Source organism: Erinaceus europaeus, chromosome 2, assembly GCF_950295315.1.
Source record: "Erinaceus europaeus chromosome 2, mEriEur2.1, whole genome shotgun sequence".
Classification (NCBI taxonomy): Eukaryota; Metazoa; Chordata; class Mammalia; order Eulipotyphla; family Erinaceidae; genus Erinaceus; species Erinaceus europaeus.
The window spans coordinates 10,617,810-10,645,342 of record NC_080163.1 but is presented as its reverse complement, the minus strand read 5'-3'; the positions used below and the strand labels follow the sequence as shown (position 1 = coordinate 10,645,342).

Below are 27,533 nucleotides of genomic sequence, written 5' to 3'. Positions count from 1 at the left end.
GGGAGTCCTTTCCTCCCTTCAGCTGTCCCCTTGTTGGTGGAGCAGACTGGAGGTGGTGTCTCCACTGACAAACTGTCGAACTGTTAGCAGTCACTTAATCTCTCCTTAGGCCCCTCTCTCCTCTCTGTCACCAGCCACGCGTGTTTGTACTCACGGGTGATTTACTGGGTGTCTTGTTTCGGTCCGGGTGGTCTCCTTTGGTATTCCTAGTTGATCCGGGAGAGGAGAGGAGAGGAGAGGAGAGGAGAGGAGAGGAGAGGAGAGGAGAGGAGAGAAAGCGATCTGCTGCTCGTAGCTCCGCTTCCGGAAGTCCGGGAATAAATATTTTTAAAATAATAAAAAATAAAATATATATTAATCTATATGGGGGGTGGGCAGTGGCACAGTTTAACCCACACATCACCGTGTGCAAGGATCTGCGTTCAAGCCCCCGGTACTCACCTGCAGGGGGGAAGCTGCCCCAGCGGTGAGGGCAGTGCCGCAGATGCTTCTGTCTCATCCTCCTCCCCTAGTGATTCTGCAAAAGGCTTTCATGCCCGACGATTTGAGGTCCAAGGTTAAATCCCCCGTACCACCATTTATCCAGAGCTGATGATTAGTTCCAAGGCTAAGTAAATAAACAAAAAAATGTTACAAAAAAATCAGAACACAAGTCCACTGGCAGAGATGCTGCAAATCAGGCGGCTCACCGGTGCCTGCACTTCCCTCCATCGCCGGCAGGTGGAGCTGACGGGCAGCAGCGTCTTTGACTACATCCATCCCGGGGACCACTCGGAGGTGCTGGAGCAGCTGGGGCTGCGCACGCGGGTGCTCGGGCCCCCCACGCCGCCCTCCGTCCCCTCCTCCTCTTCGTCTTCCTCCTCCTCCTCTTCGCTCACGGACACTCCTGACATTGGTAACCCCAAGGACCTGGAGGAGTAGATCAGGGTCTCAACTCATCGCCTTAGGGTCCTACAAAGCTCCTTTTTATTTAATTTATTTTTTTAAGTTTTCTTTTTAATTTTTATTTTCCCTTTTGTTGCCGTTTTTTTTTTTTTTGCCTCCAGGGTTATTGCTGGGGTTCAGTGCCTGCACCATGAATCCACTGCCCTGGAGGTTTTATCATTTTTTTTCCCTTTTGTAGCCCTTTTTTTTAATTGTTGTGGTTATTGTTATTGTTGTTACTGATGTTGTTGTTGTTAGATAGGACAGAGAGAAATGGAGAGAGGAGGGGAAGACAGAGAGGAGGAGAGAAAGATAGACACCTGGAGACCTGCTTCACCGCCTGTGAAGCGACTCCCCTGCAGGTGGGGAGCTGGGGCCTTGAGCCGGGATCCTTATGCCGGTCCTTGCGCTTTGCACCATGTGCACTTAACCCGCTGCGCAACCGGCCCTTGTTTTTCATTGTTGTTGTAGTTATTATTGTTGTTATTATTGATGTCATTGTTAGATAGGACAGAGAGAAATGGAGAGAGAAGGGGAAGACAGAGAGGGGGAGAGAAAGACAGACACCTGTAGACCTGCTTCACCGCCTGTGAAGCAACTCCCCTGCAGGTGGAGAGCAGGAGCTCTAACCGGGATCCTTCCTCCTGTCCTTGCGTTTTGCACCACGTGTGCTTAATCGGCTGCGCTACCGCCAGACTACGATTTTATTTTTTTTTAATATTTATTTATTTTTGAAAGGATGAGAACCAGAGATAAAGTTCACAGTCCAGTGTGTGTGTGTGTGTGTGTGTGTGTGTGTGTGTGTGTGTGTGTGGTGTGTGGTGGGGAGGGGTGGCTGACCTGTTCCCAGTGTTGTCCCCAGATCTGATCAGTGCTGGGGTGCAGGCATTTGACCCAGCCAAGAGGCCAGGGAGGGCTTCCTGGAGGAGGAGACATTTGATCTGAGACTTAGGGAGGGAAACTCACAGCGCTAACAGCAGGAGGCAGTTCTTGCCAGTCTGACACCTGGTGAGAAAGGCCCAGCTGGCTATGGCCTAACCCCGGCTGGGCCAAGCCTGCTGTACAGGATGTGGGTCTGTATGTCCCCTCCAGGAGTCCCTAAACCTCTTCCACTCTCTGCTGCAGAGCTCAGCTCCACCGGCCCTCCCTCCTCCCGGGCCCAAGAGTGCTCCTTCTTTGTCCGCATGAAATCCACCCTCACCAAGAGGGGGCTGCACGTCAAGGCCTCGGGGTACAAGGTAGGGCGTCAACTGCTGGACCACTGAGGCCTTACAGGTGTGTGTGTGTGTGGGGGGTCAGTGTGCTGCATTCCTGCCCCACTGCCACCACCGCAGGTCATCCATGTGACTGGGCGCCTCCGGGCACACGCACTGGGGCTGGTGGCCTTGGGCCACACGCTGCCCCCCGCCCCGCTGGCCGAGCTGCCCCTTCACGGACACGCCATCGTTTTCCGCCTCAACCTGGGGCTCACCATCCTTGCTTGTGAGAGCAGGTACCCGGGGGTGGGGGCCGAGGAGGGTGGAGAGGCACCCAGGGGCAGCCTGGGGGCTGGGGGTGCTGGTGGGGAGGGGGCTTTGGAAATGGGAGAGGGGCTGGTTCCTGAGGGCCACGGCCTCTCCCAGGTTCCCTTCTGCAGAGACTGCCCCTGCCCATTCCTTTTCTGCTTTCTGGTGGGCATCCCTTAAAGGGGAAGGAGATTAAATAGTGAAAGGGGGGATAGGGAGAAAGCATAATATCTGTGCAAAGAGACTGTCAGGCCTGAGGCTCCTAAGCTCCAGGTTCAATCCCCAGCAACACCATAATCCAGAGCTGAACAGTGCTCTGGTAAAAAAAAAAAAAAAAAAAGGGGGGGGGGACCAAGTGGTGGTGCACCTAGTTAAGTACAGGTATTACAGTGCATAAGTACACAGGTTCAAGCCCCTGGCCCCACATGCACAGGGAAAGCTTCAGAAGTGGTGAAGTAAGGCTGCAAGTGTCTCTCTGTCTCTTTACCTCTCTGTCTCCCCCTCTTTCTGTCTCTATCCAATAATACATTAAAAAAATGTTTAGGGGCCAGGTGGTGGCACACTTGGTTGAGCACACATGTTACAGTGCAAAAGGACCCAGGTTCAAGCCCCTGGTTCCCACCTGTAAGGGGAAAGCTTCATGAGTGGTGAAGCAGGGCAGGGCTGCAAGTGTATCTCTGTTTCTCTTCCTCTCTATCTTCCCCTCCCCTCTCGATTTCTGGCTGTCTCTATCCAATACATAAAGATAATATTAAATAAAAAAGAGTTTAAATTTTTTAAAAAAAATTTAGAGAAATATGAGAGTCAGGCAGTAGCGCAGCAGGTTAAGCGCAGGTGGTGCAAAGCACAAGGACCGGCGGAAGGATCCCGGTTCGAGCTGCAGGGGAGTCGCTTCACAAGCGGTGAAGCAGGTCTACAGGTGTCTGTCTTTCTTCCCCCCCCCCCCCCCCGGTCTTCCCCTCCTCTCTCCATTTCTCTCTGTCCTATCCAACGATGACATCAACAACAACAATAACTATAACAGTAAAACAACAAGGGCAACAAAAGGGAATAAATAATATTAAAGAGGGAAAGAAAAAGACAAGAGCCCCCCCTTCCACCATATTGGCTGCACTCTCCAGGCCCCCCCAAACCCACCCAATGGTACCATCTGCCTGAATTTCCTAGTCACCCTAGAAGGTAAACTTTTAAAACTATTATTATTATTTTTTATCAGAACACTGCTCAGCTCTGGTTTATGGTGGTGCGGGGGATTGAACCTGGGCTTTGGAACCTCAGGCAAGAGAGTCTCTTTGCACAACCATTATGCTATGTCCCCTCCTTTTTTTTTTTTTTTTTTGCCTCCAGGGTTCGGATAGGGCTCAAGCCTGCACTACAAATCCACTGCTCCTGGAGGCCATTTTTTTCCGATTTTGTTGCCCTTGTTGTTATTATTGCTGTTGGGTAGGTCAGAGATAAGTCGAGAGAAGGGGAAGACAGAGAGGGGGACAAAAAGATAAACACATGCAGACCTGCCTCACAGCTTCTGAAGTGACCCCCTTGCAGGTGGGGAGCCGGGGGCTCGAAGCAGGATCCTTATGCCAGTCCTTGCCCTTCGCGCCATATGTTCTTAACCCACTACACTACCGCCTGTTTCTCCACCTTTTTTTTTTTTTAACCAGAGCACTATTCAGCTCTAGTTTATGGGGGTGCTGAGGATTGAGCTTCAGAAATGAAAGTCTTTTTTTTTTTTTTTTTGCCTCCAGGGTTATTGTCAGGGCTCAGTGCCTGCACCATGAATCCACTGCTCCTTTCCCTTTTGTTACCCTGGTTGTTTTACCATTGTTGTGGTTATTATTATCGTTGTTATTGATGTCATTGTTGTTGGATAGGACAGAGAGAAATGGAGAGAGGAGGGGAAGACAGAGACGGGGAAAGAAAGATAGACACACCTGCAGATCCGCTTCACCGCCTGTGAAGCATCTCCCTTGCAGGTGGGGAGCCAGAGGCTCGAACCGTGATCCTTCAGCCGGTCCTTGTGCTTTGCGTCACGTGCACTTAACCCACTACACTACCACACAACCCCCGAAAGTCTTTTGCAATACCATTAGGCTGTCTCCTCAGCTCCAAAGCTTATTTCTCTTTCTATTTATTTATTTATTTATTTATTTATTATTAGATACAGACGAGAGAAATTGAGAGAGAAGGGGAGATAAAGAGGGAGAAAGAGAGAGGGACACCTACAGCCCTGCTTCACCTCTCATGAAGCTTTCCATCTGCAGGTGGGGGCCAGGGTCTCGAACTCAGGTCCTTACGCACTGTGATGTGAGCACTTACCTAACCAGGTGCACCACATCTTGGCTCCTTATTTCATTCTTTTTTTTTTGTAACTATTTTTTATTCTTTTCTTCTTTTTCGTTTCATTTATTTATCAGATAAATAAAAATTGGGAGAGGAGGGACAGATGGAGAGGGAGATAGACACCTGCAGCCCTGCTTCACCACTTGTGAAGCTTTCCCACTACAGGTGGGGACCAGGGAACCTGGGTCCTTGAACACTGTAGTATTGCATTTAACCAGGTGCACCACAGCCTGTCCCCTTAACTATTTTTTAAAATCCTTTTTTAAATTTTATTATTTATTTATTTATTATTGGATAGAGACTGAGAGAAATTGAGAGGGGAGGGAAAGATCAAGAGGGAGACAGAGACACCTGCAGCCCTGCTTCACCACTCGTGAAGCTTTCCCCTGCAGGTGGGGACAGGGGCTTGAACCTGGCTCTTTATGCACTGTAATGTGAGCATTTAACCAGGTGCAACACCACCTGGCCCTGGCTTATTTTCTTTATTAATAAAAAAGAACGTGGTTTGGGAGGTGGCGCAGTGACTAAGGCATTAAGACTCTCAAGCATGAGGTCCTGAGTTCAATCCCCAGCAGCACATGTACCAGAGTGATGTCTGGTTCTTTTTCTCCTCTTATCATTCCAATAAGAAAATAAATAGGGGAGTCGGGCTGTAGCGCAGCGGGTTAAGCGCAGGTGGCACTAAGCGCAAGGACCGGTGTAAGGATCCAGGTTCCATCCCCCGGCTCCCCACCTGCTGGGGAGTCGCTTCACAGGTGGTGAAGCAGGTCTGCAGGTGTCTTTCTCTCCCCCTCTCTGTCTTCCCCTCCTCTCTCCATTTCTCTCTGTCCTACCCAACGACTGCAATAATAACAACAATAAAAAAAAACAAGAACAACAAATGGGAATAAATAAATATAAAAAAATTTAAAAAAAAAACAAAGATTAAGAAAAATAGGGAGTCAGGCAGTAATGCTGCAGGTTAAGCGCACGTGGCACAAAGTGCAAGGACCGGCACAAGGATCGTGTTTCGAGCCCCAGCTCCCCACCTGCAGGGGAGTCCCTTCACAGGCGGTGAAGCAGGTCTGCAAGTGTCTGTCTTTCTCTCCTCCTCTCTGTTTTCCCTTCCTCTCTCCATTTCTCTCTGTCCTATTCAACTACAACAATAACTACAACAATAATAAAAAACAAGGGCAGGGAGTCAGGCGGTAGCGCAGCGGGTTAAGCGCAGGCGGCGCTAAGTGCAAGGACCGCTGTAAGGATCCCAGTTCGAGCCCCCGGCTCCCCACCTGCAGGGGAGTCGCTTCACAGGCGGTGAAGCAGGTCTGCAGGTGTCTATCTTTCTCTCCCCCTCTCTGTCTTCCCCTCCTCTCTCCATTTCTCTCAGTCCTGTCCAACAATAACGACAGCAATAATAACTACAACAATAAAAAAAAAAAAAAAAAGCCAACAGGGAGTCGGGCTGTAGCGCAGCGGGTTAAGCACAGGTGGCGCAAAGCACAAGGACCGGCATAAGGATCCCGGTTCGAACCCCGGCTCCCCACCTGCAGGGGAGTCGCTTCACAGGCGGTGAAGCAGGTCTGCAGGTGTCTTTCTCTCCCCCTCTCTGTCTTCCCTTCCTCTCTCCATTTCTCTCTGTCCTATTCAACTACAACAATAATAAAAAACAAGGGCAGGGAGTCGGGCGGTAGCGCAGCGGGTTAAGCGCAGGCGGCGCTAAGTGCAAGGACTAGCGTAGGGATCCCAGTTCGAGCCCCCGGCTCCCCACCTGCAGGGGAGTCGCTTCACAGGCAGTGAAGCAGGTCTGCAGGTGTCTGTCTTTCTTTTTTAAAAAAAAATTTTTTTTTATATATTTATTTTATTTATTTATTCCCTTTTGTTGCCCTTGTTGTTTTATTGTTGTAGTTATTATTGTTTTTGTCGTTGTTGGATAGGACAGAGAAAAATGGAGAGAGGAGGGGAAGACAGAGAGGGGGAGAGAAAGATAGACACCTGCAGACCTGCTTCACCGCCTGTGAAGCGACTCCCCTGCAGGTGGGGATCCTTATGCCGGTCCTTGTGCTTTGCGCCACCTGCGTTTAGCCCGCTGCACTATAGCCCGACTCCCAGGTGTCTGTCTTTCTATCCTCCTCTCTGTCTTACCCTCCTCTCTCCATTTCTCTCTGTCCTATCCAACAACGACAGCAATAGTAACTACAACAATAAAAAAAAAAAAGGGCAACAAAAGGGAAAATAAATAAATAAAATTGGAGCCCAGGAGAAGTGGAGTTGTGCAGACACCAAGCTCAAACCAATATCCCTAGTAGCAAATAATAAGTTAATTAAAATCTGAAGAAAAAAAAGACTTTGGGGTGCCACGTGGTGGTGCACGTTACAGTGCTCAAAGACCCAGGTTCGCGCCCCCAGTCTCCCGTGCAGAAGGAAAGCTTCTCAAGTGGTGAAGCAGGGCTACAGGGCTATCTCCCCATCTTCTCAATTTCTGGCTGCCTCTATCCAATCAATAAATAAAGATTTTTTTAAAAATAAGGGGGTCGGGCTGTAGTGCAACGGGTTAAGCTTCACACATGGTGTGAAGCACAAGGACCTTCATGGGGGTCGCTTCACAGGCAATGAAGCAGGTCTGCAGGTGTCTCTCTTTCTCTCCTCCTCTCTGTCTTCCCCTCCTCTCTCCATTTCTGTTCTACCCAACATCAATAACAACAATCATAACCACAACAACAATAAAATAACAAAGGCAACAAAAGGGGGGGAAATAGCCTCCAGAAGCTGTGGATTCATGGTGCAGGCACTGAGCCCCAGCAATAACTCTGGAGGCAAATAAATAAATTAGACTTTGGGGGTCACATGGGGGCTCAGCAGGTTAAGTGCACATAACAAGGACCCACACAAGGATGCAGGTTTGAGCCCCCGTCTTACCGGCTGCAGGGAGGATGCTTTGCACGCAGTGAAGCAGGTCTGCAGATGTCTATCTTCCTTTCTCCTTCTCTATCTTCCCCTCCTCTCAATTTCTCTCTGTCCTATCCAATAAAATGGAAAAATTGGCCACCAGGAGCAGTGAGTTTGTAGTGCTGGCACTGAGTCCCAGTAATAACCCTGGATGAAAAAAAAAAAAAAAGCCTTACTGGGGCCAGGTGACAGCACACACAGTAGGCTGCACACTACAATGTGTGAAGTCCTGGCTTTGAGATCCTGGCACCACATGGGAGCACCATGCAAAGGGGAAACTTCACAGCTGATGGAACAGTGCTGTGGGGTCTCTCCTCCTTTTCTTCTGTTTCTTTCTCACCCTCTATGAAAAAGAAAAACAAAAAAACAGGCAGTGGCCCAGTGGATAAAGCCTTGGACTCTCAAGCATGAAGTCCTGAATTCAAGCCTTGGCATCTCATATACCAGAGCAATGCTCTGGTTCTCTCTTGCTCTCTCATGAATTAATAAATAAAATGTTAAAAGAAAAAAAAAGTCGGGGTGGGGGTTGCTGGGAGGTGGCAAACCTCGTTAAGTGCATTTAGTACCATACCCAGGAACCTGGGTCTGAGCCCCTGGTCCCCATCCTGCAGGGGGGAAGCTTCACGAGGGGGGGGGAAGCTTCACGAGGGGGGAAAGCTTCACGATCGGTGAAGCAGGGCTACAGTTATCTTTCTCCCTCTCTATCTCACCCTCCCTTCTCAAGTTTCTCTCTGTCCTACTGAATAAAATAGAGAAAAAAACTAAGTCCACTGAGGATGGTGGGACTGTGCAGGTACAAGGTTCCAGCGATAACCCCGGAAAAAATTTTTTTTTCATTAATGAGAAAAGGCAGGACATGGGCAATGCACACCCTGTGCTCCAGCTGCTGACCTGGCCACCCCCACCCCCACCCAAGCTGGCAAAGGAACATTATACCTCCCACCCACTCCACCAAGAGGGAAACTGAGGCCCCAGTGCTCTAGGGTTTGGGCCCTAGATGATTCCAGTTCCACGCCTGCCTCATTCCTCCCTCCCCATGGCCTGGGGATCCCCGCTCCCCTCCTCTCTCTCTCTCTGTGGCCCCCATCCTCAGAGTCAGTGACCACATGGACCTGGGGCCCTCGGAGCTCGTGGGGCGCAGCTGCTACCAGTTCATCCACGGACAGGACGCCGCCAGGATCCGCCAGAGCCACCTGGACCGTGAGGACCCCAGCACCACCCCCTTACCCCAAACTGGACCCCTGGGCTGACCTGCCAATCCTGCTGGCCATGCCCCAAGTTCACCCAATCAGGAGAGGCAACAAAGAGACCCTCATGGCGGGTGGGGTCTGCACTCACCCTCGGTCGAGCAGGTGTATCCATGCCTCAGTCTCTCTGACTCTGGTTTCTACCTCTCTCTTGGCTCCATCTCCCCTCACCTCTGTTGTGGCCCTGCTGACCGCCCCCCCCTCCATGCCCTGGCTGGGCACAGTGCTGGACAAGGGCCAGGTGGTGACCAGCTACTACCGCTGGCTGCAGAGGGCTGGGGGCTTTGTGTGGCTACAGTCTGTGGCCACTGTGGCCGTGAACGGGAAGAGCCCCGCGGAACGCCATGTGCTGTGGGTCAGCTATGTGCTCAGGTGAGACAACACCTCCAGGACTCTATGGGACACCATGAACGGTATCAAGGGGGAGGGTCTAGGCAGTAGAGCCATGCTGAGGGGCCACCATAGAAGAGAAATTGAGGGAGTCGGGTGGTGGGGGAGCGGGTAAGCGCACGTGGTGCAAAGCTCAAGGATCGGAGTAAGAATCCCGGTTCGAGCCCCCAGGTCCCCACCAGCTCAGCAGTAGCTTCACAAGCAACAAAGCCGGTCTGCAGGTGTCTCTCTTTCTCACCCCTCTCTGACTTCCCCTCCTCTCTCCATTTCTCTCTGTCCTATCCAACAACGACAACAATAATAACTATAACAATAAAAAAACAAGGGCAACAAAAGGGAATAAATAAATAAATGAAATAAATAAATAAAAATAAGAGAAATTGAGCCGGGGAGGTGGAGTGCATAGGTGAGAGCCTGATTTTGATCCCTGGTGAAAGGGAAGGAGAAAGGGAGGGGGTGGTAGTGTTAAGCACATATATCACCAGGAACAAGAATCCAGGTTCAAGCCCCTGGTCTCCACACACAAGGGGGAAGGAATACATCAGGAATGGTGGAGCAGGGATGTCAGTGTCTCTCTTTCTATCTTCCTTTTCCCTCTCCATTTCTCTGTTCTAACAAGAAAGAGAATCAGAGGGTAGACAGCATCATGGTTATGCAAAGAGACTCTCATGCCTGAGGCTCCAAAGTCCCAGGTTCAGTACCCTGCACCACCATAAGCCAGAGCTGAGCAGTGCTCTGGTAAAAATAAATAAACTAAATAAATAAATATGAGAGAGAGCAGCCCCAGAGGTGGCTGTGTGTGTATGGAGGTGGGGGTGGCAGGATAAGGCCATCTTCCTTGTCCCAGCCCCATCTGCCTTGTTCCCAGCCAAGCCGAGAGTGGCCACACACCCCTGGACGCCTTTCAGCTCCCAGCCAGCATGGCCCAGGACGACACATCCAGCCCAGAGCCTGCAGCCACAGGTAAACCCCACCTATACCCCCCACACTGCTAGAAGCTTCCCTGTGCTCCAGATCCAGTGTTACTGGCTTCGTGTAGCTATTTTCATACTCGGGAAATGCTTCAGCCAACAGAGAAGTGGATTTCCAAGCCCTCAGCTCTGGGTTTGAGCCCTGGCATCCCATGATGGGGTGGTGCTCTGGGCTCTCTCTCAGGAAATTAACAATTTTATTTCATTTTATTTAATTGTTCCCTTTTGTTGCTCTTGTTGTTTATTGTTGTTGTAGTTATTGTTGTTATTGCTGTCATTGCTGGATAGGACAGAGAGATGGAGAGAGGAGGGGAAGACAGAGAGGGGGAAAGACAAGACACCTGCAGACCTGCTTCACCACTTGTGAATCAACTCCCCTGGAGGTGGGGAGCTGGGGGCTCAAACCAGGATCCTTGTCAGTCCATGCACTTTCTGCCATATGCACTTAACCTGCTGCCCCACCGCCCGGCTCTCCCCATTTTATTATTTTTTTTAATATTTATTTTTCCCTTTTGTTGCCTTTTTTTTCAAATTGTTATAGTTATTGTTGTTGTTATTGATGCCATCATCATTGGATAGGAAAGAGAGAAATGGAGAGAGGAGGGGAAGACAGAGGGGGGGAGAGAAAGATAGACACCTGCAGACCTGCTTCACCACCTGTGAAGTGACTCCCCTGCGGGTGGGGGGTTGGGGGCTCAAACCAGGATCCTTGTGTCATTCCATGCACTTTCCACCATATGCGCTTAACCCGCTGCCCCACTGCCCGGCTACCCCCATTATATTATTATTTTATTTTTTATATTTATTTTTCCCTTTTTTGCCCTTGTTTTTTTTTATTATTTTATTTATTATTGTTGTTGTTATTGATGTCATCATTGTTAGATAGGACAGAGAGAAATGGAGAGAGGAGGGGAAGACAGAGAGGGGGAGAGAAAGACAGACACCTGCAGACCTGCTTCACCGCCTGTGAAGCGACTCCCCTGCAGGTGGGGAGCCGGGGGCTTGAACCGAGATCTTTACGCCAGTCCTTGTGCTTCGCGCCATGTGTACTTGACCCGCCTTGCTACCGCCCGACTCCTATTTTTTTGTTTTATTTTGTTGCCACTAGGGTTACTGCTGGTGCTTGGTGCCTGCATGAGGAATTCACTGATCCCGGTGGAATGCTCATTTTCCTTCTTTTAAAAAATTTTTTTATTTACTAATATTTTATTTATTTAATGGATAGAGACAGAGAGAAATTGAAAGAGAATGGGAGACAGAGAGTAAAAGAGACAGTTGCAGCACTGCCTTGCCATTCATGAAGCTTCCCCCCTGAAATGGGGGTATGGGGACTTGAACCCGGGTCCTTGCTCATTGTAACATGTGTACTCAACCTGGCCTGACATTGTCTGACCCCATTCTCTCCCCTTCCCCCTCTTTTGCTTTCTGTTATTTTATTGTCACCAGAGTTCTAGCTGGGGCTCAATGCCAGCACCCCCCCCCCCCATTTTTATTAGAGAGGATAGACAGAATTTGAGAGGAGAGGGGGAAAACAGAGGAAGAGAGAAAGTGAAACACTTGCAGACATGCTTCACCACTCATGAAGCGTCTCCCTGCAGATGGGAGTGGAGGCTCAAATTGTGCAAGGTCAGATGTGTGCTCACCCCTTTTCTTCCTTTCAAAGAGAGACTGAGAGATAGAGGGAAAGAAGGAGAAACCTGCAGCACTGCTCTACCACTGTTAAAGCTTCCCCTCTGCAGGTGGGGATGGGGACTTGAACTCGGGTCCTGATGCATGGTAACCGGTGTGCTCCACCAGGTGTGCCACAGCCCAGTTCCAGAAAGTTTATTTTTATTTTCCCTTTTGTTGCCCTTGTTTTTTTATTGTTGTTGTAGTTATTATTGTTGTTACTGTCATTGTTGCTGGATAGGACAGAGAGAAATGGAGAGAGGAGGGGAGACAGGGGAAGAGAAAGACAGACACCTGCAGACCTGCTTCACCACCTGTGAAGCGACTCCTCTGCAGGTGGGGAGCCAGGGGCTCGAACCGGGATCCTTATGGTCCTTATGCTTCATTCCAAGTGCACTTCACACTCCCCCTTTAATATTTTAAAATATTTATTTCCTTTTGTTGCCCTTGTTATTTTATTGTTGTAGTGATTGTTGTTGTTATTGATGTTGTTGTTGGATTGAACAGAGAGAAATGGAGAGAGGAGGGAAAGACAGAGAGGGGGAGAAAGATAGACACTTGCAGACCTGCTTCACCACTTGTGAAGCGACTCCCCTGCAGGTGGGGAGCCAGGGGCTCAAACCGGGATCCTTATGCCGGTCCTTGCGCTTTGTGCCAGAGCACTGCTCAGCTCTGGCTTACAGTGGTGCAGGGGATTGAACCTGGGACTTTGGAGTCTCAGGTATGAGAGTCTGTTTGCATAACCATTATGCTATCTACCCTCTGCCCTTCCTTCCCCCCCCCCCCAATTTTTAAATTTTTTTCTATTTTCCTTTTGTTGCCCTTGTTTTTTATTATTATTTTATTATTGTTGTTGTTATTGATGTCGTCATTGTTAGATAGGACAGAGAGAAATGGAGAGAGGAGGGGAAGGCAGAGAGGGGGAGAGAAAGACACCTGCCGACCTGCTTCTCTGCCTGTGAAGCAACTCCCCTGCAGGTGGGGAGCCGGGGCTCGAACCGGGATCCTTATGCTGGTTCTTGCACTTTGCGCCACATGCGCTTAACCTGCTGCGCTACCGCCCGACTCCCTTCTGGTTGCATTCTTTGGGTACACCATGAGCTAAAAGAACATATAACAAACTCGGGCTGCATACACATGCTACAGTGACTAAGGACCCAGGTTCAAGCCCCCACTCCCCACCTGCAGGAGGGAAGCTTTACAAGTGGTGAAGCAGGACTGCAGGTGTCTCTTTTATTTCCCCTTCATTCTCAATTTCTCTGTCTATATAAAAAAATACTAAAGTCCGGCGGTAGCACATCGGGTTAAGCACATGTGGTACAAACAACAAGGACCAGCCTTAGGATCCCACTTCAAGCCCTCGGCTCCCTCCCTGCAGTGAAGCAGGTCTGCAAGTGTCTGTCTTTCTCTTCCCGTCTTCCCCCTCCTCTCTCCATGTCTCTGTCCTATCCAACGACAACATCAATAACAACAATAATAATAATTACAACAAGGGCAGCAAAAGGGAATAAATAAATATTAAAAGAATACTAAAGTCAGGCTGTAGTGCAGCGGGTTAAGCGCATGTGGCACAAAGCACAAGGACCAGAATAAGGATCCCCACCTGCAGGGGTGTCGCTTCACAGGCAGTGAAGCAGGTCTGCAGGTGTCTATCTTTCTCTCCCCCTCTGTCTTCCATCTCCTCTCCATTTCTCTGTCCTATCCAACAACAACATCAATAACAACAATAATAATTACAAGGGCAACAAAAGGGAATATTAAAAAAAAAAAAATCTAAAGTCAGGCAGTAGCACAGCAGGTTAAGTGCATGTGGTGCAAAGCACAAGGACCAGCATATGGATCCCCACCTGCAAGGGAGTAGCTTGACAGGCGGTGAAGCAGGTCTGCAGGTGTCTATTTTTCTCTCCCCCGTCTTCCCCTCCTCTCTCCATTTCTCTCTGTCCTATCCAACAAAGGGTGACATCAATAACAACAACAACAATAAAACAAGGGCAACAAAATGGAATAAATAATATTAAATTTTTTTCTTTAATATTTATTTTCCCTTTTGTTGCCCTTGTTTTTTATTGTTGTTGTAGTTATTGTTGTTGTTATTCACGTCATCATTGTTGGATATGACACAGAGAATGGAGAGAGAGAGGAGGCGAAGACAGAGAGGGGGAGAGAAGGATAGACACCTGCAGACCTGCTTCACCACCTGTGAAGCAACTTCTCCTGCAGGTGGGGAGCCGGGGCTCAAACCTAGATCTTTACGGCAGTCCTTGCGCTTTGCCCAACTCCCCAAAAAATTGTTTTTTAAAAAATACTAAAACAAAGAGGGGAAAATAAATAAATCAGGGGTGTGGGGATAGATGACATAATGGTTATGCAAAGAGACTCTGGGGTCTGAGGCTCCAAAGTCCCAGATTCAATCCCCCACACCAACATAAGCCAGAGATGAGCAGTATTCTGTTTAATATATATATCAGGCCAGCCAGTTAGCCAGTTAGAATCACACATGAAAGCAGCTCTAGGTTCACTCCTGGGTCTGGGGGGGGTGGGGGGGGGCGGGGAGAAAGCAGCATTCAGGGTTAGAGAGACAGCATAGTGGTTCTGCAAAAAGACTCTCATGCCTGGGGCTCCAAAGTCCCAGGTTCAATCTCTGGCACTACCATAAACCCATAAACCAGAGCTGAGCAGTGCTCTGGAAAAAAATAAATAAAAGTAGAGTCCTCTCCTCAGACACCACAGTTCTCACCCCATTGAAGGCTCTCAGGACCCTGAGCATACAGGAACATGTTCCCTTTTTCTTTTAATATTTATTTTTTTATTCCCTTTTGTTGCCCTTGTTGTTTTATTGTTGTAGTTATTATTGTTGTTGGTATTAATGTAGAGAGAAATGGAGAGAGGAGGGGAAGACAGAGAGGGGGAGAGAAAGATACTTGAAGACCTGCTTTACCACCTGTGAAGTGACTCCCCTGCAGGTGGGGAGCCGGGGGATCGAACCAGGATCTTTAAGTCAGTCCTTGCTTTTTGCGCCACCCGAGCTTAACCCACTGAGCTACCACCCGACTCCCAACATGTTCCTTTTTAATGGAAGAAAGTTCTAGCGAACTTGTGAGTCTGGACTGTGCTTTGACACACTCTGACACTGGGGCCAAGGCTTATGTTGGGGATGTTGTGTGTGTGTGTGTGTGTGTGTTTGGGGGGATGTTAAGTAGCACCCCAGCTTCCAGCTCCCAGGTGCACCCCCTTCCTCTGTTATAACATTTGTAACATTCCCAGATGCCACCAGACCAGTCCTGGTCACATAACCACAGGGCATAAGTTGCCCCAGTAGAAACCAAGCCCCTATGGTACCCCCATCTCCTGCTCCAGAGCCCCAGCCACCAGTGCCAGAAAAGCAGGCTGCTCCTCAGGACAAGGACAAGGCCCCCCAGAGCCGAGCCAAACGCATCAAAGTGGAGGCAGCCACCCAGGAGACGAAGGGGGCTGAGGACAGTGAGGATGAGGAGGAGCCACCCAGGCCAGAGTTCACGTCTGTCATCCGGGCTGGGGGCCTGAAGCAGGACCTGGTGCCGCCCTGGGGTCTGGGGGTCCCAGGAGCACCGTCACCTTCCCTCCTCCACCCAGGCTTCCTGCCCCCCATGGTGCGGGGCCTGTGCACACCTGGTGCCATCCGATATGGCCCCACGGAGCTGGGCCTCATGTACCCCCACCTGCAGAGGCTGGGTCCTGGGCCCCCCCTCCCGGATACCTTCTACCCCACCCTGGGCCTGCCCTTCCCTGCATCCCCGGGCACCAGGGTGCAGCGGAAGGGGGACTGATGCGGGGGGGAGCCCCCCGCTGAGCTGGACTCTGGAATATGGGGGTGAGGGTGGGCAAGGGGGCGGGGGTTGTCTGCCCAGTGGCCCATCTGGAGAATAAACACCTGCTTGCCCCCCACACACACTCTGGACTTAGTTTCTGGGTGCTTAGAGGTCCTGTCTCCGGATTCTGGGTGGTATCACCTGACATGGAGAGGCCCATCCCCACCCCATCCCCTCTTCTCCCACCCCCTTCCCACCATCATCAGCAACAGGAACCATCACTCGAACCATGGAGCCAGGGTAGGGTCAGGTTTAATGTCCAGGTCCTCAGACCCTCGGGCCGGCTGCGCCAGGGTCCAGCTGCTCACACTCACTCCGGGGGTGGGCGGCCCGCCTCGTCGGGGCCATCGGCTGGGCCCTCGTCCTCCGGCACCAGCTCCACGTCCAGCTCCAGCTGGCCCATGTAGAGGCCCACGGCACAAGCCCACAGCAGCCCGGCGGCCAGCACAGCACCTACGCCTGCCGCCGCACCCCCCAGAGACAGCTGCATGGGTCCTCGCAGTGCCGCCAGGCCCACCATGTAGGAGGCACCGCCCCACACCACGCACAGGCCGCCCAGCAAGAAGAAACCTGTGGGGAAAGGAGCTAGGTCAGCCCAGGGGCACTGAGCACAAATACAAAAAAAAAAAAAAAAAAAGGAAAGGTGGGGTGTGGACAGCATAATGGTTCTGCAAAAGAGTCTCATGCGCACAGGGGTCCATAGCACTAATGGTGATGCAAACAGACTCTCATGCCTGAGGCTCTGGGGTCCCAGTTTCATTCCCCAGCACCACCATCAGCCAGAGCTGCTGTGGTCTTTCTCTCAATTAAAATCAATAAAATTGGCAGGTGTGTAGATAGCATAATGGTTATGCAAACAGACTCTCATGCCTGAGGCTCCAAAGTCTCAGGTTCAGTGCCCTGCACCACCATAAACCAGAGCTGAGCAGTGCTCTAGTAAAAAGAAAAAAAGAAAAAACAAGTTTAAAATCAATAAAATAAGTGGCACACCTGGTTAAGTGTACATATGCCCAAGGACCCGGCTTCAAACACCAGTCCCCACCTGCAGGGGAAAGCTTCACAAGCAGTGAAAGAGGTCTACAGGTGTCTCTCGGACTCTCCCTCTATCCCCTCTCCCTCTCAATTTCTGTCATATCAAATTTAAAAAGTTTTAAAAAGCACTTTAAAAAAAGTCATTAAAATATATTTTAAAAAGAGGGAGGGGCCGGGCAGTAGCGCAGCAGGTTAAGCACACCCAGCGCAAAGCACAAGGGCCAGCTTAAGCATCCCAGCTCATGACCCCAGTTCCCCACCTGCAGGGAGGTCACTTCACAGGTTGTGAAGCAGGTCTGCAGGTGTCTATCTTTCTCTAGCCCTCTCTATCTTCCCCTCCCCTCTCGACTTCTCTCTGTCCTATCCAACAGCAGCAACAACAAGGGCAACTAAAATGGGAAAAATGGCCTCCAGGAGCAGTGGATTCCTAATGCAGGCACCGAGCCCCAGTGATAATCCTGGAGGGAAAAAAAAAAAAAAAAAAAAAGAGGGACAGGGGTAGATAGGATAATGGCTATGCAAACTGACTCTCATGCCTGAGGCTCTGTCAAGTCCTAGGTTCAATCTGCCACTCCACCAGCCAGAGCTGAGCAGTGCAGCTCTGGTAAAAATAAATAAATAAATAAAATAAATAAATAGAAGAGGATGAGAAGGAAGATAGCCAAGTGGGTGGTGCCTCTGCCGGGCCGTGTGCACAGAGTCCAAGTTTGGGCCCCTCAGCACACACACACACACACGCACACGCGCGCGCGCGCGCGCGCACGCGCACACGCACACACACACACGCACACACACGCACAGTTTGAGCCCCTCATCACACACACGCACACGCACATGCACAGTTTGAGCCCCTCATCACACACACACACACACGCACACGCACACACGCACAGTTTGAGCCCCTCATCACACACACACACGCACACACACACACACACACGCACAGTTTGAGCCCCTCATCACACACACACACACGCACAGTTTGAGCCCCTCATCACACACACACACACACGCACAGTTTGAGCCCCTCATCACACACACACACACACACACACGCACAGTTTGAGCCCCTCATCACACACACACACACACGCACAGTTTGAGCCCCTCATCACACACACACACACACACACGCACACACACACACACGCACAGTTTGAGCCCCTCATCACACACACACACACACACACACGCACAGTTTGAGCCCCTCATCACACACACACACACACACGCACACGCACACGCGCACACGCACACGCACAGTTTGAGCCCCTCATCACACACACACACACACACACACACACACACGCAGTTTGAGCCCCTCATCACACACACACACACACACACGCACAGTTTGAGCCCCTCATCACACACACACACGCACACACACACGCACACGCACAGTTTGAGCCCCTCATCACACACACACACGCACACGCACACGCACAGTTTGAGCCCCTCATCACACACACACACACACACACACACGCACAGTTTGAGCCCCTCATCACACACACACACACACACACACACGCACAGTTTGAGCCCCTCATCACACACACACACACACAGTTTGAGCCCCTCAGCACACACACACACACACACACAGTTTGAGCCCCTCAGCACACACACACACACACACACGCAGGACATAGGTAGGTCAAAACTAACATCATCACAGGGCAGAAGAGGTATAGGGCTGAAGTTTGAAAATGGGTTTGAAAACAGTGTCTGAATGTCCGGGGTCAAATGAGCAGGCAGAAAGCAAAGACAGGCTTTGAGAGATGGGAGCTAGCCCCCATCCCCTCCTCACCCCCACCCATCTTTTAAGTGAGAAAGCTGATGGGCAAGATCACCTCACTCAGGGGGGGGTCAAGTTAGTGTGTGATGGGAAAGAGTGTGATGGACTCTTGGCATGGGGTGAGGCATCCCCTGCTGGTAGAAGAACAGGGTCTACCTTTACTAGAGGGGGGAGGTTTCCATAGCCAGAGAGGGTGGGCGCAACATGGTCTATACTCACCATAGGCAGCTTCCCGCCCCATGTCACTCTGCATGAAGGAGATGACACCTATGCCTGATGCCAGGAGGCCATTTCGGAACCAGGAGAGGAAGGCTGGGGAGTGGGTGTGGGAGGGGAGAGAGGAGGAGAGTCAAGCCCTGGTCCCCATCAACCCTGAAGGTCAAATGGAGTCGATTTCCTCCTCACCTTGCTCCAAATCCCCACTTCCTCTCTGCAGGACCCCTACCCCAGAAAAACCTCTCACCCGACTCCCATTCTGAGCCCCAGTCCAGACAGCCTGCAGAAGTGAAGGAGAGGCGCTGGGGAGACATAGAGGTTCTGCAAAAAACTTTTCATGCATGAAACTGAGGTCCCGAGTTCAATTCCCAGCACCACCATCAGCCAGAGCTGAGCAGTGTTCTGGTCTTTCTCTCATTAAAATAAATTTAAAAAGGGGCGGGGGAGACAGCATAATGGTTATGCAAACAGACTCTCATGCCTGAGGCTCCTAAGTCCCAGGTTCAATCCCCCGCACCACCATAAGCCAGAGCTGAGCAGTGCTCTGGTATTTCTCTCTCTGTGTGTATTTCTCTCACTCTGCATCTCTCTCAAAAATAAAATTAATAAAAAATTTTTTTTAAAGTGTTTTAAAAAATTAATTAATTAATTAATTAAAGAGAGCCCCGGCTCCCCACCTGCAGGGGAGTCGCTTCACAGGCGGTGAAGCAGGTCTGCAGGTGTCTATCTTTCTCTCCCCCTCTGTCTTCCCCTCCTCTCTCCAATTCTCTCTGTCCTAACAACAGTGATATCAATAACAATAATAACTACAACAACAATGAAAAAAAAGGGCAACAAAAGGGAAAATAAATAAATATAAAAAATAAATTAATTAAAAAAAAACTTTTTTAAAGGAAGGTAGGTGAGAGAATCTGGGTCCCAAATTGCAGGAGCTGGGATCTGAAGACAGGAAGATACCTCCAGTCTTAAGAGGCCTTCTGCATCAATTACCCCCCCCAACCCCCCACCACTTGCTCCTCTGACCTCCTGAACTCTTGACCCATCCCAGCCTTCTCCTTGGGTTAACTCAAACGCCAGCACCTACTACCATTTGCTGGCTGGCACTGCTTTCCATTCAAGCCCTCAGTGTGGCGTTAACAGGTTAGCGGGGCGACCGCCTCGCATCCCCAGCCTCATCCTATATGGAGATGACCCTGATCAATCCAACTCGCCCCTCCCCACCCCACCCCCCCTTGCTGCCTAGATCACTTCGCGCTCCAATCCGCCGAGAGCTTTCCTTCTATTGGTCGCCCCTCGGCCAATCTGGAGCCCACCCCCCAACTTTGCCGGAGGGGGATCCACGCTCCCGCCTTCCGCAGAGCGGCCCCTCTCCAGCCACTACGCGTGTCCCACTTCGCAAGCACGGGTGCGACCCCATCGGCCTCTTGCAGTCCCTCCCGCACCCCACTCCCCGGGACCCGCACCCCCACTCTCCCCGATGGGGAGCCCCCAAGCCCTTCTCTGCAAACAGGCTGGGCTCTTGCAGCCGGCGTTTCCACGGAAGCGCTGCCCCCTCCGGAGCCGCACCCCCAGATCCCGCTTGCGGAGCCCCTCCTCCCCACCCGGGTCGACCCCAGCCCCGCTACCAACCTGTCTCATGCGCCTTCCGGAGGAGCCAGGCGTCCGCGCGGTCTAGTTCGGACACCGGGGGTGGCGAGGCCCCGGCGCGGGGGCCATGGCCGGGGGCGAAGGACCCCCGGCCGCCGCCACTCCGGGGCCGCGGAGGCGGCAGCAGCGGCCCCCGGAAGCGGAGTCGGGCCAGGCGGGCGGCCCGAGCCCACCACCAGCCTCCTCCCATGGTTCGCACTAGGGCCGCCGCGTTCCGCCCCGCCCCGTGGTCGCCTGTAGGCTGCACTGAACGTCACTCCAAAGAATCACGTCACCCATTGGCCAAGAACAAGCCACTCGGGCCCAGTGCGCAGTGCCCATTGGTCGGTGTGGCGGTGAATCCCGCCTCTGGCATCCGTGCCGGTATTGAGAATTCCACTTCACTTCAGTCAGAGGACTACGACTACCAGCGCTCATTGTCCCCGGGGAGAGTCGGTTATCAGGAGCCGTAGGCGCGATGTCTGCCGGGATATGTAGTTTTTGTTAATTCCTTTAAACCCTAAATCCAATGAACACACCCCAAACTTGGGGCGCTTTACACAGAATCTTTGCGAAATTTCGGACAGCCTAGAGGAGAAAAACATTTTTCTCACCAGTAATCCCGTCACTGAGGGAGCCAGCAATATTGTGTCTTGATTGTATTTTGAAATCTTGAACTTGGTACAAAACTTTGCAAAAATTTACTTGTAAAATATTATTTTGCAAAAGGGTAAAATGCACAGTAATTCCCTCCCTGTCCCCCGGCCCACAACTTTCAACAGTAACTAGCAGTGATGGGCAGGAGTAGATATAGCATAATGGTTATGCAAACAGACTGTTATGCCTGAGGCTCTAAAGTCCCAGGTTCAATCCTCCCACACAACCATAAGTCACAGCTGATCAGTGCTCTGGTTAAAAAAAAAAGTTCCCAGTGATGTAATATAAGAACGTTTACAAATGGGAACCTTTACAAAAGGAGATGGCTCACCCGGTAGAGCGCACAATTTACAGTGTGCAAAGACTTGTTGGAACCCTCACCACCACCACGTGGGAGCGCCATTAAAATGGTGGTGGAACCACCTGGCCCTTACAGGATAATGGTTATGCAAAAAGACTGTCGTGCCTGAGGCCCCCAAATCCTAGATTCTATCCCCTGCACTACCATAAGCCAGAGCTGAGCGGTGCTGTGATATAAATAAAAAAGAAAGAGAGGACTTGAAGTGGAATCTGCTCTGAATTAGAGGTGGTTGTTTCTCAGGGCCTGGCTGTTGCAGACGCAAGTGTGTTACTGAAATTGTTTTTTTTTTATTTATCCAGAAAAAAAAAAGTGGTGGTGGAGCAGAGCTGTGGTTTCTGTCCTGGTTCTGTCTCTGTCATTCTCTCTCCTCTGTCCTTCACCCTCTATCTTAAACTGAAAAGCAATTAGTGGGGGCCGGGTGGTGGCACACCTGGTTAAGCGCACGTTACAATGTGCAAGGAACCAGGTTGGAGCCCCTGGTCCCCACCTGCAAGGGGAAAGTTCTGCAAGTGGTGAAGCAGTGTTGCAGGTGTCTCTCTTGCCTCTCTCCCTATCACCCCTTCCCTCTTGATTCCTGGCTGTCTCTATCCAATAAATAAAAATGATAAAAAAAAAAATTTAAAGAAATTAGTGTACTGGGAGAAATGGAATGTGCAGAGCTCCAAGTTAAAACACTTGTAGCAAAGAACAAACCAATAAAATAAAAAAAAAAAAAAAAAAAAAAAAGCTCCAGGGGCCGAGCAGTGGTGCACCTGGTTGAGTGCACATGTTACAATGCTGGAGGACCCAGGTTCGAGCCCCCAGTACCCACCTGCAAGGGGAGAGCTTTGCAAGTGGTGAAGCAGGGCTACAGGTGTGTCTCTTTCCATTCTCTACCACCCCCTTCCCTCTCAATTTTTGGCTGTCTCTATCCAATAAATAAATAAAGAAAATAAAAATAAAAATTGAAAAAGTTCCACATGTGGTCCAGGAGGTGGCACAGTGATAAAGCTTTGGAGTCTCAAGCATGAGGTGCTGAATTCGATCCCAATTTTCCCCTAGCTAGTGCAGTAAAGCAAGATAAAGGAAGTAACTTGGGAAACAGCATAAGGGTTATATAAAAGACTCGCCATATATATGGCACAGGAGGCTGTGCTGAGCTTGCAAATAGGAAGTCCTGAATTTGGTCCTTGACATCACATGTGCCAGAGTGATGCTTTTTTCCCCCAGAGTTCTGCCCAGTTCTGGTTTACGTTGGTGTGAGGGACTGAACCTGGGACCTTGGAGCCTCAGCCATGAATCCCTTTGCATACAATTATGCTATGTTCGACACCCACGTGCTTTGGTTTTCTTTTTCATGAAGTAAATAGATATTCAACAAATCTAAGAAAAAAATAGGCTGGAGAGACAGTATAATGATCATGATATAGGGGCAAGTTCACAGAATGGGGTTTAGTCACCCTAGTATTTTTTTTTAATATTTATTTTATTTATTCCCTTTTGTTTCCCTTGTTGTTTTATTGTTGTAGTTATTATTGTTGTTGTCATGACTGTTGGATAGGACAGAGAGAAATGGAGGGAGGAGGGGAAGACAGAGAGGAGGAAAGATAGACACCTGCAGACCTGCTTCACCGCCTGTGAAGCGACTCCCCTGCAGGTGGGGAGCCAGGGTTCGAACCGGGATCCTTATGCCGGTCCTTGTGCTTTGCGCCACCTGCGCTTAACCCGCTGCACTACAGCCCGACTCCCCATCCTAGTATATTTTAAAATATTTATTTTCCCTTTTGTTGCCCTTGTTTTATTGTTGTAGTTATTATTGTTGTTATTGATGTCGTCATTGTTGGATATGACAGAGAGAAATGGAGAGGAGGGGAAGACAGAGTGAAAGATAAGACACCTGCAGACCTGCTTCACTCACTACCTGTGAAACGACTCCCCTGCAGGTGGGGAGCCGGGGGCTCGAACCGGGATCCTTACACCGGTCCTTGCGCTTCGCACCACATGCGCTTAACCCGCTGTGCTACCGCCAACCCCTACCCTAGTATTTCTGAATGCTGAGACCGGCCCTGAACTGGGAGCTCCTGCACCAACCACATGGGTGGTCTACTGCCATCAGGAGGCCTGGCTCCCACAGTATCATCGTGGGCACCAGCCCCACACCTCCAGGTGGTCGCCCCCTTTTTACTGTGTCCCCCACTTCACCCAGCAAGAGACGTGGAGGGAGGAGCAAGGAGAGACCACAGACACAGACTTTTTAAAATAACTGCATCCTTTAATGGCAGTAATACAATTATTGGATTAAGAGACCACAGGAGAAAGGACAGGAGACATTTCTGGAAGACAGATGTGGAGTACAAAAGGGGTGAGGGGGACAGAGCCATGCGACGATCATTGTAAAAATACAGTACGTTATATACATATTTGCACCATCAACTTTCAACTCTGAAATAGTATTTACACTTTTTAATTTTTTTTTTTTTTGTTACAATCCTGGTTAGAGAACTTTTTTTTTTTTTCCTTTTAAAAGCTCGGCCTGATGGCAAAAAATGAAAATTTCAGGTGAATTCATAGTTCTGTGAGGTTCTTAGGCTGAATATTCCAAGGAGGGGGAGGTGGTTCCAGCTTCTATTTCATCCATAGATTTCAATTTTAAAAAAGGATTTAATTATTTCTTGTTACAAAAGAAAATCCTCTCAGAGGGAAAAGAAAAAACACAGAAACCCACACAGCCACTGCGCATTTTCTGATTTATCTTACAAACATCAAGAGCGCAGGCTTGGTCTCAAGGCCAACTCTACCAGATGAAGAAAAAAAAAAAATCTTACTAATGATTGTTAAAAAATAAAAGACAAAAACCAACCTGAGACGTGCCCCCACTTCTGGCCCCAAACTCAAGGGCTATTTCTTTGCCTGGGGCGGGGGGTGGCAGGATGGTTTCAGAAGCCAAGGAAGTGGGGGGGTACAGATTTCATTATTATTGAGGTGCAGGGGCCGGGAGCTGGGCCCAGGAGGGAGGTGGGGGAATTCAGACGCACTGCCTGGGCTTGAGATGACTCGTGGGAGAGAAAGGCCCCCTGGGGAACCAGATCGACCGTAGTCCAGCTGCCCTTGGGCCAGCCTCGCCAGGCCACGTCCATGGGGTGCACCTTCTTTTGGGTCCTGGGGAGAGGTGGGATGAGGGCTGCAGACTAGAGGCCTCACCCCACATCTCAGTCCCTCACAAACTCACACGCCTCTGAACAGGGCACCTGCTTGGCTGGGCAAAAGAAAACCAAACGCATCCTAAGAGACCTGGTGCAGGAAGGTGCAAGGGGAAAGCAAAACAAACACTTTGTGCAGAGAGCTGCCCCGGCCCCGCGTGGGGAAGCAGCGGGACAGCCCCACCACGGATCCTTGAGCTGCCCCACAGGGACTGGGGCGCTCTGGCTTCTGCGGCCCAGGATGAACCCCGGAGACCGACAAGAGGGGAGCAGGGGTGCAGCCACTGTGGGGACACAGGGCAGCTAATACTGAGGAGGACCTGGCCAGCCCTCCGGGACCCACTTCCCCTGGGGTCCCCCAGTGAGGGCGGGTGAGAGGTCCATGTGCGGATCCAGGAGAGAGAAGGGGGGCAGCTGGCTTTCTCGGGCTCTTCTCCCGGCCCCGCAGGGGCCCTGGCAGTCTGCGCTTCTGAAGTGCCTTGCCTGCCTGCTCCTGGCTCACATGGGAGGGGGCCACCACTGTCCCCATGTCCTGGGGAGTGGGTGGAGGGAGGTGGGGGGGCAGCAAGCTTTGCCCAGAAAGTCCACTGGATTCCCCGCCACTAGACCAGAGGCCCAACCCTCAGCAAGTCCCTGAGCATCGGGCCTGGTGAGGAGGGGCGCCTGCTGGAAGCCCCGGCAGCACTGACCAGAACTGAAGGTGGTTATGTACAATTTATCCACGTCAAAGAAAGCACTACTTTAAAAAAAGGAAAGAGAGGAAGAAAAGAAAAGGACACCCAGACACCCCCAGGCCCCCCGCAATCCCCTCTGCTCTGATCACCCTGGGCAGGCAGCTGCGGGGAGTGTGGCTGGGTCCGGCTGAACACTACTGGCAAAAGGGAGAGGCCGTGGGGTCGAATCCTTTGAAGACATCCTTCAGGGACCCCGCGTCCTGCTCACCCTCCCGGGCCGGGCTGTTGCCGGCAAACGGGCTGCCGGAGCCCGTCTTGGGTGCTGGCTTCACGGTCCCGAAGAGCGTGGGCACAGGCAGGTTGTGAACACCGGGTTGGGGTGGGGCGCCTTCAGCTGGGGGGGTGCCAGCAGGGGTGGTGGCGGCGGCAGCCTTGGCGCGGGGCCTGTTGTAGCTGTTGTATCTGTCTGTGGGGGTGCCCCCGTCGGCACCTGGCTTGCCCGGCTCTGGCTGCTCCAGGGCTGACTTGCGCACAAAGGGAGGCTCCTTGGCCTTGGCGGCGGCGGGGCTTTTGCCATTGTTGCTGCTGCCCTCGGCACCCTTGGGCTGGGTGGCTCCTTCGGCGGCGGGTTCCGCAGCCTTGCCCCCAGCGTTGGGAGTCCTGGGGTCGTAGAGGCTGATGCCGCTCAGCACGCTGCTCTGGCCACTGCTGCTGCCCTGGCCCAGCCCGCCAGCCGCCAGAACCCGGGGGTCATAGGGAGCGGTGGCCGGGGGCGAGGACTCTCTGCCGGGGCTGGTGCTGGGCGAGGGTGGGTCGGTAGGACCGGGCTTAGCAGCCCGGGCAGAAGCGGTGGCATCGGCTGGCTTCTGCAGCCGGGGGTCAGTGGGGGCCTTGCGCACCCGAGGGTCACTTGGCTTGTCACTGGGGGTGGCTGCAGGGCCGGTGGCGTTGACAGTCTTGAGGATGCGGGAGAGTAGCTCAAAGTCGGGCAGGCTGGAGCCGGGTGCCCCTGAGTCCACGGGGGCACCAGGGCGGGGTCGGGATGTGGGGGGCCCTGAGGGGGCACCGCGATGCAGCCGGGGGTCCAGGGTGGGCATAGACTGCAGGGCAGCAGGCACAGGGGGCACCGAGTCCTGCTTGGGGATGGGCAGGGGGATGAGGTCCTCAGGGTTCCAGAGCACAGTGCGGGCAAAGCTGGGCTTGCTCAGGGTCACGTCCTTCTTGATGTGGCTGAACTGCTGCAGCTGGGAGCGAGGGTCCCGCAGCGGGTGGCCGGGCAGTGGGTCCAGGGGGATGTTGACAGCCTTCTCCCGCAGCGCCCGCTCCCCGTCCTCCTCCTCCACGGGCGGAGGCCCAGTCGCCTTGGAGCTGCTGGGGCCCACAGGGCTGGAATGAAGGCTACCTTCAGATTTGGAGGCAGGCAGGGTGCGAGCCAGCCGTGGATCTGAGGGTCCGGCATCCCCTGGACCGGATCCACTGGACACCTCGGTGGCAGCGTGGCGGGAAAGTCTGGGGTCCCGGCTGAGACGGGGGTCTGCCAGGCGACTTCCAGTAGCATGCCCCTTCTGGAGGCGGGGGTCCCCCAGCCCAGTGCCGGTCAGCTCCCCGCCAGAAGCCTGGGGCCGACTAGAGGTCTGCTGCCTCAGGGTCTTCAAGATGGAGGTGACACTGCTCCCACCCTCATCATCGTCGCTCGAGTACCAGTTCCCAGTGTCACCTGAGAGAGAGCAGAGGGGTCCCGGGTGAATAACCACGGCATTTACCAAGGTCTGTGCCCTCAGACCCCCCCCATCCCTGAGGTCCAGGGGGGCCAAGTCCTGAGTTGGCAGTCACCCCCCAAAAAACACCACACCACCACCAGCTGTGCTAAGCACTCTGTCTCGCTGTGTCCTCATAATCAACAGGAGCGGGTGTCCTAACTGCCAGCTGTGACTGACGGCCTTGGACCCCACAGACCCCTCACCGTGCTACAGCGAGCTGGAAGAACTAGCTGACCCCAAACCTGGTCCAGGCCCGACCTTCTGGGCAGCTGGGACCAGAGCCTCCAGGACAGGGCTGCCTGGGGACTCCAGCTTTAGGCTCCAGACGGCATGTGTCCGTCCTGTCACAGCAGCAGCCACCACCTGCTGGCTGCCTGTGACTGTCACTGAGCCATGCCAGCACCCACTC

At 51.9% G+C, this 27,533-nt stretch overlaps 3 protein-coding genes across 5 annotated transcripts in view; 1 reads left to right on the top strand and 2 right to left on the bottom strand.

Annotated features, from left to right (window-relative positions):
* NPAS1 (neuronal PAS domain protein 1) overlaps window positions 1-16,066 on the top strand; it is a 46,501-nt gene extending 30,435 nt beyond the window's left edge. Inside the window, exons 6-12 of one of the 2 annotated variants that reach the window (XM_060176976.1) lie at window positions 721-895; window positions 2,050-2,162; window positions 2,259-2,416; window positions 8,788-8,894; window positions 9,166-9,313; window positions 10,200-10,294; window positions 15,328-16,066. In XM_060176976.1, coding sequence (XP_060032959.1) covers window positions 721-895; window positions 2,050-2,162; window positions 2,259-2,416; window positions 8,788-8,894; window positions 9,166-9,313; window positions 10,200-10,294; window positions 15,328-15,776 — 1,245 coding nt within the window. In that variant the 3' untranslated portion in view covers window positions 15,777-16,066. The remainder of the gene's footprint in view (window positions 1-720; window positions 896-2,049; window positions 2,163-2,258; window positions 2,417-8,787; window positions 8,895-9,165; window positions 9,314-10,199; window positions 10,295-15,327) is intronic. The other variant, XM_060176984.1, reaches the window with a different exon arrangement.
* TMEM160 (transmembrane protein 160) lies at window positions 16,053-20,743 on the bottom strand. Of its 2 annotated transcripts, XM_007535655.3 has the most exons (3): window positions 20,497-20,741; window positions 18,871-18,963; window positions 16,053-16,388 (listed from the first exon to the last, which is right to left on the bottom strand). In XM_007535655.3, exons 1-3 carry the CDS (start codon window positions 20,702-20,704, stop codon window positions 16,129-16,131), a joined length of 561 nt encoding a protein of 186 aa, XP_007535717.1. In that variant the 5' UTR covers window positions 20,705-20,741; the 3' UTR covers window positions 16,053-16,128. The 2 variants fall into 2 exon arrangements, with proteins under 2 accessions (XP_007535717.1, XP_060032984.1); XM_060177001.1 differs by lacking the exon at window positions 18,871-18,963 and having other exon boundaries at window positions 20,497-20,743.
* Window positions 20,744-23,741: 2,998 nt separating this feature from the next.
* The window catches only part of ZC3H4 (zinc finger CCCH-type containing 4), a 48,049-nt gene continuing 44,257 nt past the window's right edge, over window positions 23,742-27,533 (bottom strand). The window contains exon 14 of the mRNA XM_060176929.1: window positions 23,742-27,081. Within this exon, the coding sequence (XP_060032912.1) occupies window positions 25,559-27,081 (1,523 nt within the window). The 3' untranslated portion in view covers window positions 23,742-25,558. The remainder of the gene's footprint in view (window positions 27,082-27,533) is intronic.